We start from the raw sequence: 13,797 nt of genomic DNA on the forward strand, positions 1-13,797 counted from the left end.
CGCATGTCGGATTGACAACAGGCGGAGAAAAACATGTAGTTTTGTTTATACATGGCGAATAAATATAGGCCCTACATGAAATAGGTAAATTTGAATGAAATTTGGAGGAGTGATTTGAAATTTATATATCCTGAGTAAATGACTATTATTATACATTCGCTTAAGACGATATGGATCTCTTCCATCCACGTAATTACTTTTTGGACCTACTAGGTTATATGCCCCCCTCCTCCCTCAACAAAAGCCTATATGGGCTGTGTAATTGTCTTTAAGATAAACATACGAACATATGGTCTATTTTAAGGAGTATACTTCACGCTAGTTAAATCACAAACTGGAATCTTAAAAAAGTTCTGTTCCGCAAATTTTCGTTCCGACGTATGCTTAAGTAATGATTGGCTTAACAGCCATACGCAGGCTATTGCCCTCATGCAGTTTGCTGTAGTCTGGAACACAGGCTGTGTCACAAAATCCCTCTACAGAAACGCGCATTTAAAGGAGAAGAAAACTTAAATATCAAACAAATACCATTGAAAAGAGTATGCATTTTCTCGCAGGTGCATGCCATAAAAATTCTAATATGTACCTCAAGTTGATAAATAATACCTCAAGTTGATAAGTCAGCGCCAAAATCCGCTGTGGGCGGCTCCATTTTGTCTAAGGACTAGTCCTGAAGTCTTCTGTGTTAGGAGGAGAATTGTCATCGGAAACCGCTGAAGTGCAGTTCGTACATTTCCGATAGAATTCTTCCCAGAAAGTATCGAGCAGTACAGTTCGTTTTTTGCCTGACGATCGGGAAACCGGAATGTTGGACGAAGGTTCCGAGTTTACACGAACAAGCCGACAGTTTTAACGACTTTCACAGGCTGAAAGACAACACACCCCCGGCATAAATTACTGAGTGATAAAGATGGAGGACGCGTGGACTCAGCGATTTATGCCAGCTTTGCGGTTTTCATGCTTTATGTATATGGTGAGGAAAAATCGCAAAATTATGCAGCAGGCACCACCAGATAGACAAAAATGTGCCCTTTTCAACCTATAGTTTCATTTTTAAACTTTTCTTCTCCTTTAAGTCCAAAATGGATGGCGTGTGGCGCAGGTGTTGGTCCATGTAAGTTACCCTATTGTCATTACAGAAAAGCCATCCAGTTAGAAATGAAAACAGCGCCTTTGACATGAAAGTTATAAATGGCCTACTTAATCTATTTAAGTTGTCGTCTCTAACAGGCAGAAGCATAAGGATAATATTAAATGGGTGCCACTATTAATCTATGACCGTACGAGCACATCTTTCGCCGGTATTCGTTTTGATAACTTGATACAGGCTCATTAGGCTCACCCGAGAAATCCAAAAAGTCTTTTACATGTCCAACACAGAATACATATACATTGACATCTATATTTAAAGCAGAACCTTGATTATGTGACCCGGATCAGGTTCAGAATCGGATTTTGGAAACAGAAAAGAATCTTCTTTTATACATAATATATCGATATAAACATGTATGTCTATGACGTTAGTATCATAGCGGACATTTTGTTTGTAAAATTTATGTGTGTGTAACACACCAATTCACCGCTATGGATAAAACAAACAAGTGTTTTGATTTATGTAAATGTCAGTATTATATTATAGACTTGGTCAAAGCCTCTCATTATGATATCTGTAACCTATACTTCAAAAAACGCCACGATATAGATGACATACTACCAATCATTCTTTAGTTCAGACACCGATGAGTAATTTATTTCATTGTTAGTTAACACCAAATTCATGAAATTTTCACCTATATACGATGGCGGTCGGTTTTTAGGGTGGAAGAAACCAGAGTTTCCGGCGTAAACCACCGACATGTGGCAAGTTACTGAAGAACTTTCCTGCATGCGAAGTACGGATTGCACGTCATACATGTATTTGTGGAAGACAGGTGGTCAAGAAAGCCTCGCGTTTTCTCTGGTACAGCGTGTGTTCACAGACATCGCGGAATTTTCAGACAGGATATGTTAAAAAAAAACACCACGTAATTTTGTATATAGGATAGGATATGTTCGTAGACACCACGTGTTCCCTGTATACACACACTTTCAAAAACACCAAAAAGATTTAAGTATCAAAACACTGATACAATAACCAAATGGATCAAATAGTCAGTTTATTCCGTTAGGCTTCAGGTGAAAATTACAACATTATTAAAAATGCGTAGAATGGGAAAGTTGACATATAATTTCCCCTGAGATACAACAAATCGAAAACTGAAATATTGATGACACAGAGATGTAACAGTGAATTCTTGACCAGATACTATACATTACTTTACGAGCAGTAGAGGTTTCCGTTTGTCCGAATGTTCACCAGAAATATTTGATTCTTTTTTCGTGTCGCCCAACCCAATCTCTGAATACATTGTTGTCAATATGAAGGTCTCGCGGTAATTATTGGGGTTATGCGAGAGCTTCACTCATTGACCGATCGCTAATCGTTAATGGGATATGCATACTTAGATGACGTCAGTGGATCCCCAGCTGACCGCCTCTGTGGTCAGATACGCGAATGGCGATTCCAAAGGGTCAAGCCATCACTGTAACTGTGTAGTCTTCATCGACCGCTCTACACACCCAACATGAAGAGAAATGTGTTTTTTAGGCAGGGCGAGATAAAAAAGCCGGGGTTCTGAGAATCAGCCAAAACACTGAGGCTCTTATTCATGGAGGGAGAAAAAAGCTGGGCAAAAGATATCGTTGTGATACAAGGCGATGATACATTACCCGTAACGTCAACTTGCGGAGGCTGCGTATGATCCAAGGCGTGTATGGGGTATTCGCCTTTCTATGCCTATCAAGCCATTCGAGTCCCAAGTGCTTTGTTTGGCAACTGGCTCGTGGAAACGAGGCGCGCGCGTGAGGCTGAAATCGATGACTCCTGAGAATATACGGTGTCGACTTCTCCCACTCTATTTGCTTAAAGCCATCATGCCGGGTGTCGACGACAAAAGTTATTTATTGCAACCTGGTATTTAAACGATTAATTTATTTAACAAATTGTTACCAGACATGTACGAGTGTTCAATACGGTGGGGTTATTTCTGTGATAATAATAGTCAGTGTTGTGGGCGAAGCGGTTTGATATTTCTGTGTCTCTGTGTACGGCAAACTGTCAAGGGTACAAAGTACCACGTACTAAGCTTAGAGCTCAGCGGCGAAGCCCCTGTTCCGAATCACAGCTCGAGGCTAATACACAGCCACAGTTGTGTTGTCCTAAATGTTAACATTTGACTAGCAGCTAAAATTAGGTCCAAAGCAATTATGATAATTCTGGTGACTGGGATTGGAGTTTGACAACATCTGCCACTGTTCTTTAGCCGGTTTTTGCTCTGTATCAAATATACACTCATGCTGGAGGGCCGAGTGTAACACGACCATGGCGATTCCAAACGCACTGACCATGCGTCTTCTGTATGCACAGACCGCTGGCTAAAGGTCTAATTGATCCGAATTACTAGCGTATACAATAAGGTAACTGACTCCCATCACTGCCAGTCTGTGTTCACATTCGGAACCACTGGCCACTCTGCGTTAGCCTGTAATGGTCTCCAATACATCTGACTGATGAAACTCAGGTTTTTTACTTTTCTTTCTAATTAAAGGTATTAAGGAAACGGCCCGGGGTCGGCATACGTCTGAAGGGAGCCTGAGGGATGCGGGACGACGGACGCTAACTCACAGGCCCCACCGATAGGGTATCCGGAGAACAAAGTGGGGGCAACAACAAAGGGCTAACAATGGAAATGCAGACGTTCGGGAGACGGCCCGTCCCAGAGCGCTCTGGGCGGCTGATGAGGCAAGACGAGAGAGACGACGGTCTGACTGGCGCTAACTTTATGAGAATAGGACACAGGCCTAACTATGAGCTAGCCCGTGGGGTTCCAGACAGGTCTCACATAGGTGGGGACATGGGGTTAAGAAGTGTTAGTGCTTCCAGTGGATACGGGACTCGAGAGGATAGCAGTTCGTCCGAGGATATAGCTTTGAGAAGTTTACCAGGTGCTGTTGGCTGGACGGGACGTTCCGGGGACACGGAGTACCCCTATAACCCCCGGGAACTACTGTTGGAAAGAAATGGCAACTATTACTCTACCGTGAAACCTTTGATAACTGTTGTGAAACCTAAGCCAGGAGTACAAGTCAGAGCGAGAATATCGCTACCCCCTTCTCCAACGGGAGAGGAGGATGACAACTACAACATCTCAAAACAGCCTGAGTATGGAAAACTCGAGGTAAACTTGGGAGACATGCTTGAACGTCTTCAGTCCGACTTGGTCGGTTTGAGAGACAGCCTTCGGGGTGATATGAGAGACGCCGAACCCCTGCTGACATCAAGCATCAACGCTACAAAAGCCGCAAAACCCGAAAGAACTTACGAAGAATTGGAAGTTACATTGGTTAAAGGACGCGCCAAATCTGAATATTCCAAACCGGGACGGCCTAAGTTGACCTTCCGCCAGAAGTTTCTTCAAGAGCTGGGTTCTTTGGGCAAAAGCGGGTTTAAAACCGCCCTGCAGCCGGAAGCTAATCCCTGTGTAAGGTAGGTGGACCATCCTTATTTTGCATCTGATAGTTTTGAAAATACAGCCAAATCCAATCGATCCGACGGGCTTATCCTGAGGTGCCCGGGAATCCGGATAGGTATGCTACCTGGCCCAGATAAAGCTCTGTCCATCGAAGTGCACCACTAAGGGAGATAATGCGGTAGGTTCAACAATTTGCATATAGCAGTATGTATGTATAAAGCTTGTATAGTACGTTGTGTTTGCATGTATAGGAGGGAATTTCTTACGTCTTTATATGGATAACATAGATCGTGACCATATTATTGAATACTTTACTCAGTAATTCCCTAAGAGATTAACGTTTGAAATTGATTGTGGTTTCGATAATATTTTGATTGGTATATATGTGTACTGCTCATCCAGAACGCAACCGACGAACAACAGCAGGTATATACAGCAAGTTCGCTTGCATGCAGGCACGGCAGGCACATTTGTGTGACGTGAGGAAGCGTCATTGGCATAACGTGTGCCATTGCCGTTGCCGGCGTATGTTGTTTTGTGGCAAATATGTAGACATTCAAGGTCACAATGCTGTATGCCATGGCATATAGATGTATGTATATGTAAATATATGTTGGCGAAGAAGTTCCATTGTGGGAACCTTGTTTGTGATTCAAGGAGAACCAGTGAGGTTGATCAGTGCAACATTTCCGTGCTATCTGAAGGACACCCTTAGAGGACACGTGATAGGTGTATGGGGAGAAATACATTTACTTTGTCTTGTTTAACCGATGTTTTAAGGCGAAGTTAATGAAATTACACCTGTACCACGATGTCACCTTTATGGGCCATGCCACTGAATTGTTAAAGACCTGTTGTCTCCAGCGAACTGCATTTACAGTATACCGAACCTGCAGTTAATATACAGTCATTTAAATTATAATGACAACACAGCATTCTACGTAATTCTAGACCAAAGACGCCTAATAAGTTGCGATTAACATTAGTGTATTTTTTGTACCTAATTCTGCTTAGGTCATGGTGCTATGGGGCGTGTAATTTGCCACTATTTAAGCATTTACATGATCAGTTACAACAAAACCTTAACTAAGGTATATTGGCGAGAAACCGTATTTCACCGGTTACGTGTGACCATTTGCCGCTGCTCTGGTTTAACTCTCTATACTGTACGTCTTATTTGCAGTACACCAAGCCTAGTGTTAATGTACAATCCTGTTGAAAGAAACATATCTCCCTGAGAAGTATACAAACACCAATGTCCGTAAGCGACCTTAGAACGTGGATATATGTAACAATTAAGTGTCTTCATTAGACCTAGCGCAATTCTTTCAATACGAGAACTGCAGGTAAACTATGGAAAATCCCGTTGTTATTACATGTATGTGGTTATTAATATAGGTTTATGGAGATTTGTTGGTTGTCCAAGTCGGGTCCATACAGGCAGATGTATCCATGGTTATATATATGTTTGTGGCGATGTTGTTGACACAAGTCGATACTTGTCAGCTGCACCATGTATCTACGTGTTTCACGTTGTTGTATACAGCCTATAGATCGCTGAGGTTCGATGACAAAATATTGTTCGCATAATATGTTAGATCTGACGTCAGTATCGGAGTATGAACTGAGACACCGCGATATAGATGGATTTATCGGTATATTTGGATAATGATGTATAGACATTTGTCAGCATACTGATATGGACAGGGTTTTCTGTTTATTGAGGTTCCAGTGTAGACAGATTTTGCCAGTATCCTCAGATACTTATGAAGACAGATTTGTCGGCATACTCTGATACTCATGATGATGGCTTGGTCGGTATACCCAGTCTGTCTTCATAATTATCTGGGTATACCCTATATGAGTATACCGATTAATCTGTGATTGGTGTCGGTATGTTCATAAAGGGACATTTGGAGCCAGTGCAACGCACGTGGGTTTGTTGTAGGCTTAACCCCATAACTTTTGTCATTTCGTCGACATATGATCAAAATTCATCATCAATAATGTTTCATGTGTCGGTTAGAATGATGCTATAGATAAAGAAAATGCACGTATAAATAAGAACAAAGGGAAGACATGATGAAATACGTGACACACCGTTTTCGACTGATTCGTCGGGATACTAGAAATATCTACTAGAAAGGTTTATGTACAATACCCAGCGAAACATTTGTCGGTATTATCTGGTACCATCATATCATGACTGGATTTTACTAGTTTATAAATATACTGTACATGAACCTATTTTCAGAAAGTAATAAAGGAAATGACAGTGTCATTTTTGAACATAATCAGTGGTAAGTTAGCCAGTTACAAGTGTAACAAAGGTAGCTTAATGTATAGCAGTTAGCTTGAACAGATTTTTTTCACTATCTTCGCCATTGTGTATGTGCACCAGTTTTGGTTACTAGCTCTGCGGTCCTGGATATGAATAGGTTTTTGGAGTCCACTTCCTCTCTATTGTGGATTAGGACATGTTTTTGGATTCTACCCTATCTTTTACAGATGTCGACGTAATTCTGGATTCTATCCTACATGTTGTTGACTTGAACATGTTTTTGTATTCTATATTCCCTGTTGCGGATTTGGACACGATTTTGGATTCTATCGTCCCTATTGTCAGATTTTGATTTCTGTTCTCCGTGCTGCAGATTTGGACATGTTTTTTCCCTACCTACTTGTTGTTAATCTGGACATCCTTTTGGAGCCCATCTTACCTGTTGTTCATTTTGACATGCTTTTGGGCTCTGTCCTATACCTATTGTGAACTTTGACATGCTTTTGGGTTCTGTCCTATACTTATTGTGAACTTTGACATGCTTTTGGGTTCTATCCTATACTTATTGTGAACTTTGACATGCTTTTGGGTTCTATCCTATACATGTTGTGAACTTTGACATGCTTTGGGGTTCTATTCTATACCCATTGTGGATTTTCACCTGCTTTTGGGTTCTATCTGCCCTATGCATGTTGGGTATTTGGACAACAGATTTTTAGTGAGTATTCCCATTGCTATGCATTTGAACACTTTCTTGGTGATACTTTCCTATCTGCATTGCGAATTGCGGGTAATCCACAATCCACGACTCAGTTGGCCCTCCGATTGCACTTCAGCTTTTGCCGACGCCAGTATAATATACTCCGTTAGCTGATGCTACGAAGATTACATTGTATGTATGTCGATTACATGTGTAATAAGCAGGATGCTGGGTTGTTGTCCCAGTGGCTTGGCGTCGCATTTCCTCATCGTGTGATTTGTTTGCCATTACCAGTGTCGCATGGACAAAACTCCCGTGTTGAATATACATTGACAACTGGCGACATTAGCCCAGGGTGAGCTGATCAATGAACAAGATCAACTCTATCACTCCACACGGAGCTTCAAAGGCCAGGCAGCGCATGCAATTGAGACCACTTACTATGTAAGAGGATAGCACGGAGACTGATCGATACGGTCGATCAATAACAGGTTAATCGCAGTATTTATCTCGAGGATAGTGCTCTGTCGTCTCCCAGCTACAGCTGTTTCCCTCACAGATCGTCTGCCTTTCCGCTGCTACTACATTAGACGTTAACATCAACCCGCCAAGGAAACCGCGACCCGGTGTGCGGTGTCACGTGTACAAGACAGAGATCCACGTGGCCTCGCGCTGTGATGACGTCACACGTGTGTAGCAGGCAAGTCATACTCCTCACAGCCCAGGTACAACGTCAATCTTGTCTAGTGGTGTCAGTGATGTAAGGCCAGCGTAGAGAGTGGCACAGGCACTGATTATCATGTTGGCTAATATACGTCAGCTGCTGATGCAAATATCTGGTACTTGAGCTTTTCTGTCTGATATATTTGCTATAAATATTTAGATGGGGCTTTCGCTTTCATTGCTTTATTAGGAATATCAAGACAGTATTTCTATGTAACACCATTTTTTGTAATTCTACCTAATTAGAACAACATGCCAAAGACACCAGACATGATGAGCCTCTTTACTACACGTGTGTTAACAATAGGCTGACCGATATCTCGTATATTCCCTGGTGCAGAATGCCATGCGAAATAGATCACCAGTCAAGTAATAAGCCGTACGCCTGATTTAATCAGTTGCATTCTAAGTTACCTGGGGCCACTTTTAGTAAATGAGAAGAAAAAAAGAAATAACACAACGAAATAACCACAGCGATTTGAGCCGGTTAAACATCCAAATTCGATACAATGAGCTATCGATATTAATCAGAGCAACTTCATGTTGTACAATGTTTTGATTAAACCACAGAATGCCATATGTCTCAACAAGAAAGGGTCATAAGGGCGATCAAATCTGCTGGACTGATATAAAGTTTTATGTGGATTAATAAACCTGGTTACATCTGTTGATGAGACTTCATGCTATATGACCTAACGTTATGTGCACCTGTTTTGGCGTCTAGGAAACGCATGGTAGGATTTGCTCCTTCTGATAAACCATCTGAAGCCAGAGCAGTTGTATACTGTCATTTGAAAACAACAACATATCGGATATCGGATGAAAAGGCAAAAAGGACAGCACGGCACATCCAGGTTGCTTTGCATTAAATCGTTACTTTAAATCACTGCAAGAGCGCTAAATCAACCTTAGCCATTCTTTCTGTTACCGAGTCCCGCGGAAGTGCCGAGTTTCGCTTACGAGCTCATCACGGAACGCACTGCATCATAAACACGACGTTTTCGTCCAATAACAGCTAATAAAAGCGCGGATTTTATAGGCATCACCGGAACCGCCAGCAAAGTAGCTTTACGACCCGGTCCGTCCACCGCGTTTTACGGCCGACAATAATTACGAGTTTCAAGGCAACATTCAGACTCCGCTTTATCTGGCTTTCCCTCAGATTCACAACTGAAAAGGTCATGTGAACATGGAATACGACAAAAACACAATTATTCTAACTGTTCAATGACCTGTACCTCTGTTCACATATAACGGCAATATTTCCCCCCCTAAACATTGATGCCATCATGTCTTAGTTATATATCTTATTTCTGGGTAACTGCACACTTCATATATATTTCTCCAGGTTTTTGTTTTGTTACATTTATGCTCAAAGATTCTGTTAGACGATCTGTCAGCCATGATATTTTCTGTGTTTAGAATATGAGATATTGTGTTACAAAGTTGTCAGTATATATATATATATATATATATATATATATATATATATATATATATATATATATATATATATATATATATATATATATATATATAATTATATGTATCACCCCAGATCAGTAGATCAGTCAGAAGGATTTAAGTTTTCTGACACGTGCCACATATGGTAAACAGGAAGTTCTTTCTGAACTAGAGGTGAAGCAGATCGTAGCTTAACAATGCCATGTTTTTACTGGATGACTTCCCAGTGCATGCGCACTACCTACTTCATTGACAACATTGTCGCAAAAACAACATAGAATACTACAGAATATAGAACAAAGGACATCGTCCATTGAACTCGACTTGCTTAAGGCGGATTTCCCCGTTGTTCCTGGAAACAATCAAAGCTATTCAAAAGCTGTACAATAGTGCAGTTTGTGTTTGGAAAGAGGCAGCATATGAAATGTAATACTGAACGTTTTAATAAAACATGTATGTTTCTAACATTACAGGCAGAATCAAATGATAAAACAAACTATGTAGGTGATATCCTCGAGGAGTTATCTTTCCGGTGGTGGTAATTTATCGGAAATGTATTGGAAATTCTTGTATTCATTGTGCAGTTGCTCTCCTTTATTTATGACATTTGTTTATTTTCTCCCACCAGTATACTCGAGGATGCAAGGTCGGCGCGTTACGGGCTGTAGCATACATGTATACTTATATATATATATATATACCCTTTCCAGCTTTATTTCTTATCCACGGTACTTTTCCGATGGAGTATGTATCGAAATTGTTCTCTGTACCGTGGTAAATTTTGTAAACCCTGTTTATTTGCCCACTGTCTGGTGCTAATGTCTGTTAATGTTTGCAGAAAATTTATGAATGCGTCGGCGTTGATGTTGACAAACGTTATGGGTGAATTACGCTCCGTCGAATTAATTCTTCGGCATATCCGGACTAATGACTATCAACCTAAAACCTTTGGGTTATTTGAGGTAAACTTTGTATTGGCCATTTGCCAGACTCAGCTAAATCTCGGCTGATTTAGTTCATGCGTTTTCACTCTGTTGGAACGATTTCAAATTACTTCCTGGTATATCACTCAAGCTCCGGACAACCCAGGGATCGTCTGATCAGCAAGTGGTTTCTCTCCACTAGTGAGGGAAGAAAAAAAAGCCTGAAAAAACCCGATTCTCTTATCAAGCTGCCAAATTGGATTACCTACGTGCATTGTTTAAGCTTGGATAACATTTATTTAGTGGGATCTATCTACAATTTTCCACTTAAACCAGTGTCTGAGGCCAAGAAGCTAAACTTTTATAAACGTCACATTCTGTTAGGGCTATCACCATTGTATGGCTATATGTATGGGATCTTTATCGCGATGTCTGCAACATTCTGAAGGTGAACTTATTGCCCCAATTTAAAGTCAGAAATAGCTAGTTATGTGTTACATCACAAAGTAGTTGCCAGTCTGATTGCAACTTTCCGAGCAGACGCCATTACACTGTGTGCCAAGTACATCTCTGCCTGAAACGTAGTATTTGATATGAATGTCTAGAGAGTGAATTCAGCTGAACGTTGCACACAGCCACATCAACTATTTGTGGAACAGAATATTCATTTATTTGAATTCGTGGCATTCAAGAATAGTCATTTGATGGAGGTAAAAGGAGAGCCTAGAGTAAACCACCGACCTTTGGCAAGTGACTAGGCATGCACTGTACGACGCACTGATTTTTGGAACACCGCCTATAACAGGCCATGTGGACACTGTGGAATGCTTATTTCGACGAAGACTCGGGAAAACAGTGGAATAAACTAATTATGCATAACTACAGGGTATGACGTAAATGATATGAAGATTTTCGATCATTTTTGAATCTTGGCTTTAAGACAGCCATTTCACATTTCGGGCGACGAGAATGAAGAACGTAAAAATTCTGCTGATTATTTGATTGATGGTTTACACTTTACATAAATCATGAATATTTTCTCTTACGACGTCAGTTCATATGACTGGAGAAAACCTTGTAAAAGTGACTGTATATTATATGGTAACTTCATTCAGTAGCTGTGTGCTGTGTCTGTGATAACCTTGGTGAAATATCAAGCTTTAAACCATGTCTTTTGGTATTGAGAAGTAACATATTTTACCATACACTTGACTCTATTATAAAAGGTTGTCTGGCCTGTCTTAATTTCGAGTTGCTCAATACAGCAGACAGTCGTCATAAACTCAGATTTTTGGAAACGCTTTTAGCAATTCTGTCTCAAATTCTGTCGACCAGTCTAAAGGTTAAGGTAAACTCTGTAACAGAACAGGAACTGAACATGTTGTCTAACATGTATAGAACAGGCCGCGTGGACTAAGTTGCATACAGGATATCAACAGTAATGCAAATATATGCATATCAAGCGACAGCTGTGAATTAATAGTCGATTATTGTGAACAGGAGAGAGCTGGCAGTCAAACGGTTTAGCACCATCCATGCATTTTAATGGGGACAAATCTGAGCCCACGACGCCCAGTGAGCCGACAGAGGGCGCTACCGATCCGTTCCAGAACCGACCGCCGACCAATGTCCTTTTCAGGAGGTCGAGACTCCATTAGTGTTTCTCTTTTGTCGCCATATTGCAAGTGTAAAACGCGTTATTTAGATGAACGTTATAATGGTGTTTGTGACAGTGTATTAGGTGTAAAACATAGTACATATACTTCTTTTGTTTTGTATTCATATCAGATTGGTGTTCAGGCAAAAGCATGGTGTCACATTTAATACCCATTTGAACAAACTGGGACCTAGGATCACCTTGGAGGGATACCTTGTTTGAGTCCACCATATTGCATAGGTAAAACGCTACGTTTAATATTCGGACGCAAGCGACCAGTTGTTCCAAAGTGTACTAGTTGTGAAACCTGATATTAACATTATTAATATTATTATTTTGTTTGATATTCGGAACAGGCTGGTAATAATACAGAAGATGTTACCTTTTTTACATTTTTGAAGAAGGGAATGACAAATGAAAAGGAAAGCCCATATAAATCAAAATCTTCAAACAGAAAAATGTTATTTTATTTATCGTACAGATGACATAATGCCCTTTAAATGTATAATTAAAGTTAACACTTTTATTTCATCAAACTGTTCTCTTGCTCGTACAGTAGTACTTGTGATCCAGACAATATGACTACAATGTCTCTTGTCGAGAAATCTTGAGAGAAAGCACTGTGACAGAACTAGATATATGATGACATACCGATCTGTAAATGTGACATGACGATGGTAGATAAGCACATAATACTCACACACATTCTCATTTTGTTGAAACGCTTTCGGCCAGTTATGAAGTCCACTGAACGGAAAATTGATGAATCAGAAAGTATATGTTCCATATACGAATTCAACATGATCGAAATTCCAAACTTTGATCTTAATATGTGGAATTAAGTTTGCAAACGGTGAGCTGTTTCTCCTTTGTCACTCAGAAGATATGTTTGCATGTTTTAGTTTTTAAAAAATCCACACTTGTTTGACTATGTTTTGGAAAAAGTGGCCTCACACCGCGCCGAAGGAATTGTCTGGAATTAGCGCGATCTGAGAGGAGGGATTTGTCGCGTTTTTACGGTAAGGCGAGACACCTTGGCCTGTGAGGTAAATCCCTGGGAGGAGATAAATGCTGAACTGAAATCCCCAAAACTGATTGGAAAATAGGCTCATGGCTTATACTTCCTCTCAGTAACACATCAGCCCGCGGGCAGACAGCGGGAGATGACTTACGTTGACTTAATCCCACTGCAGTCGCGTCCAGCATTCAAAGATAAACTCAACACGCCAGAAAGATGGAGTAGGAAGACCTAGCGCCGACCATTACAGGCCACTGTACAAGGACAGAGCTCCCACTTTACGATACAGATTAGTAGCGAAAACTTCTGTCAGTAATTACGGACTAATCCGAATCTGTCCTTAACTCCGTAAATGTAAAGGATCAGCCCGAAGTGTGTTGTAGAACAAGGCACGGACAACTGGTGTTAGGGCTTCGTCCAGACAACTGGATAATCGGGCTAATTAGGAAAGACGAAAACT

At 40.7% G+C, this 13,797-nt stretch overlaps 1 protein-coding gene across 1 annotated transcript in view; it reads left to right on the forward strand.

The window, feature by feature from the left end:
- The first annotated feature begins 4,168 nt into the window (after nucleotides 1–4,168).
- The window catches only part of LOC135472863 (uncharacterized), a 76,359-nt gene continuing 66,730 nt past the window's right edge, over nucleotides 4,169–13,797 (forward strand). The window contains exon 1 of the mRNA XM_064752570.1: nucleotides 4,169–4,585. Coding sequence (XP_064608640.1) covers nucleotides 4,293–4,585 — 293 coding nt within the window. The 5' untranslated portion in view covers nucleotides 4,169–4,292. The remainder of the gene's footprint in view (nucleotides 4,586–13,797) is intronic.

Source organism: Liolophura sinensis, chromosome 8 (genome assembly GCF_032854445.1).
Source record: "Liolophura sinensis isolate JHLJ2023 chromosome 8, CUHK_Ljap_v2, whole genome shotgun sequence".
Lineage (NCBI taxonomy): Eukaryota > Metazoa > Mollusca > Polyplacophora > Chitonida > Chitonidae > Liolophura > Liolophura sinensis.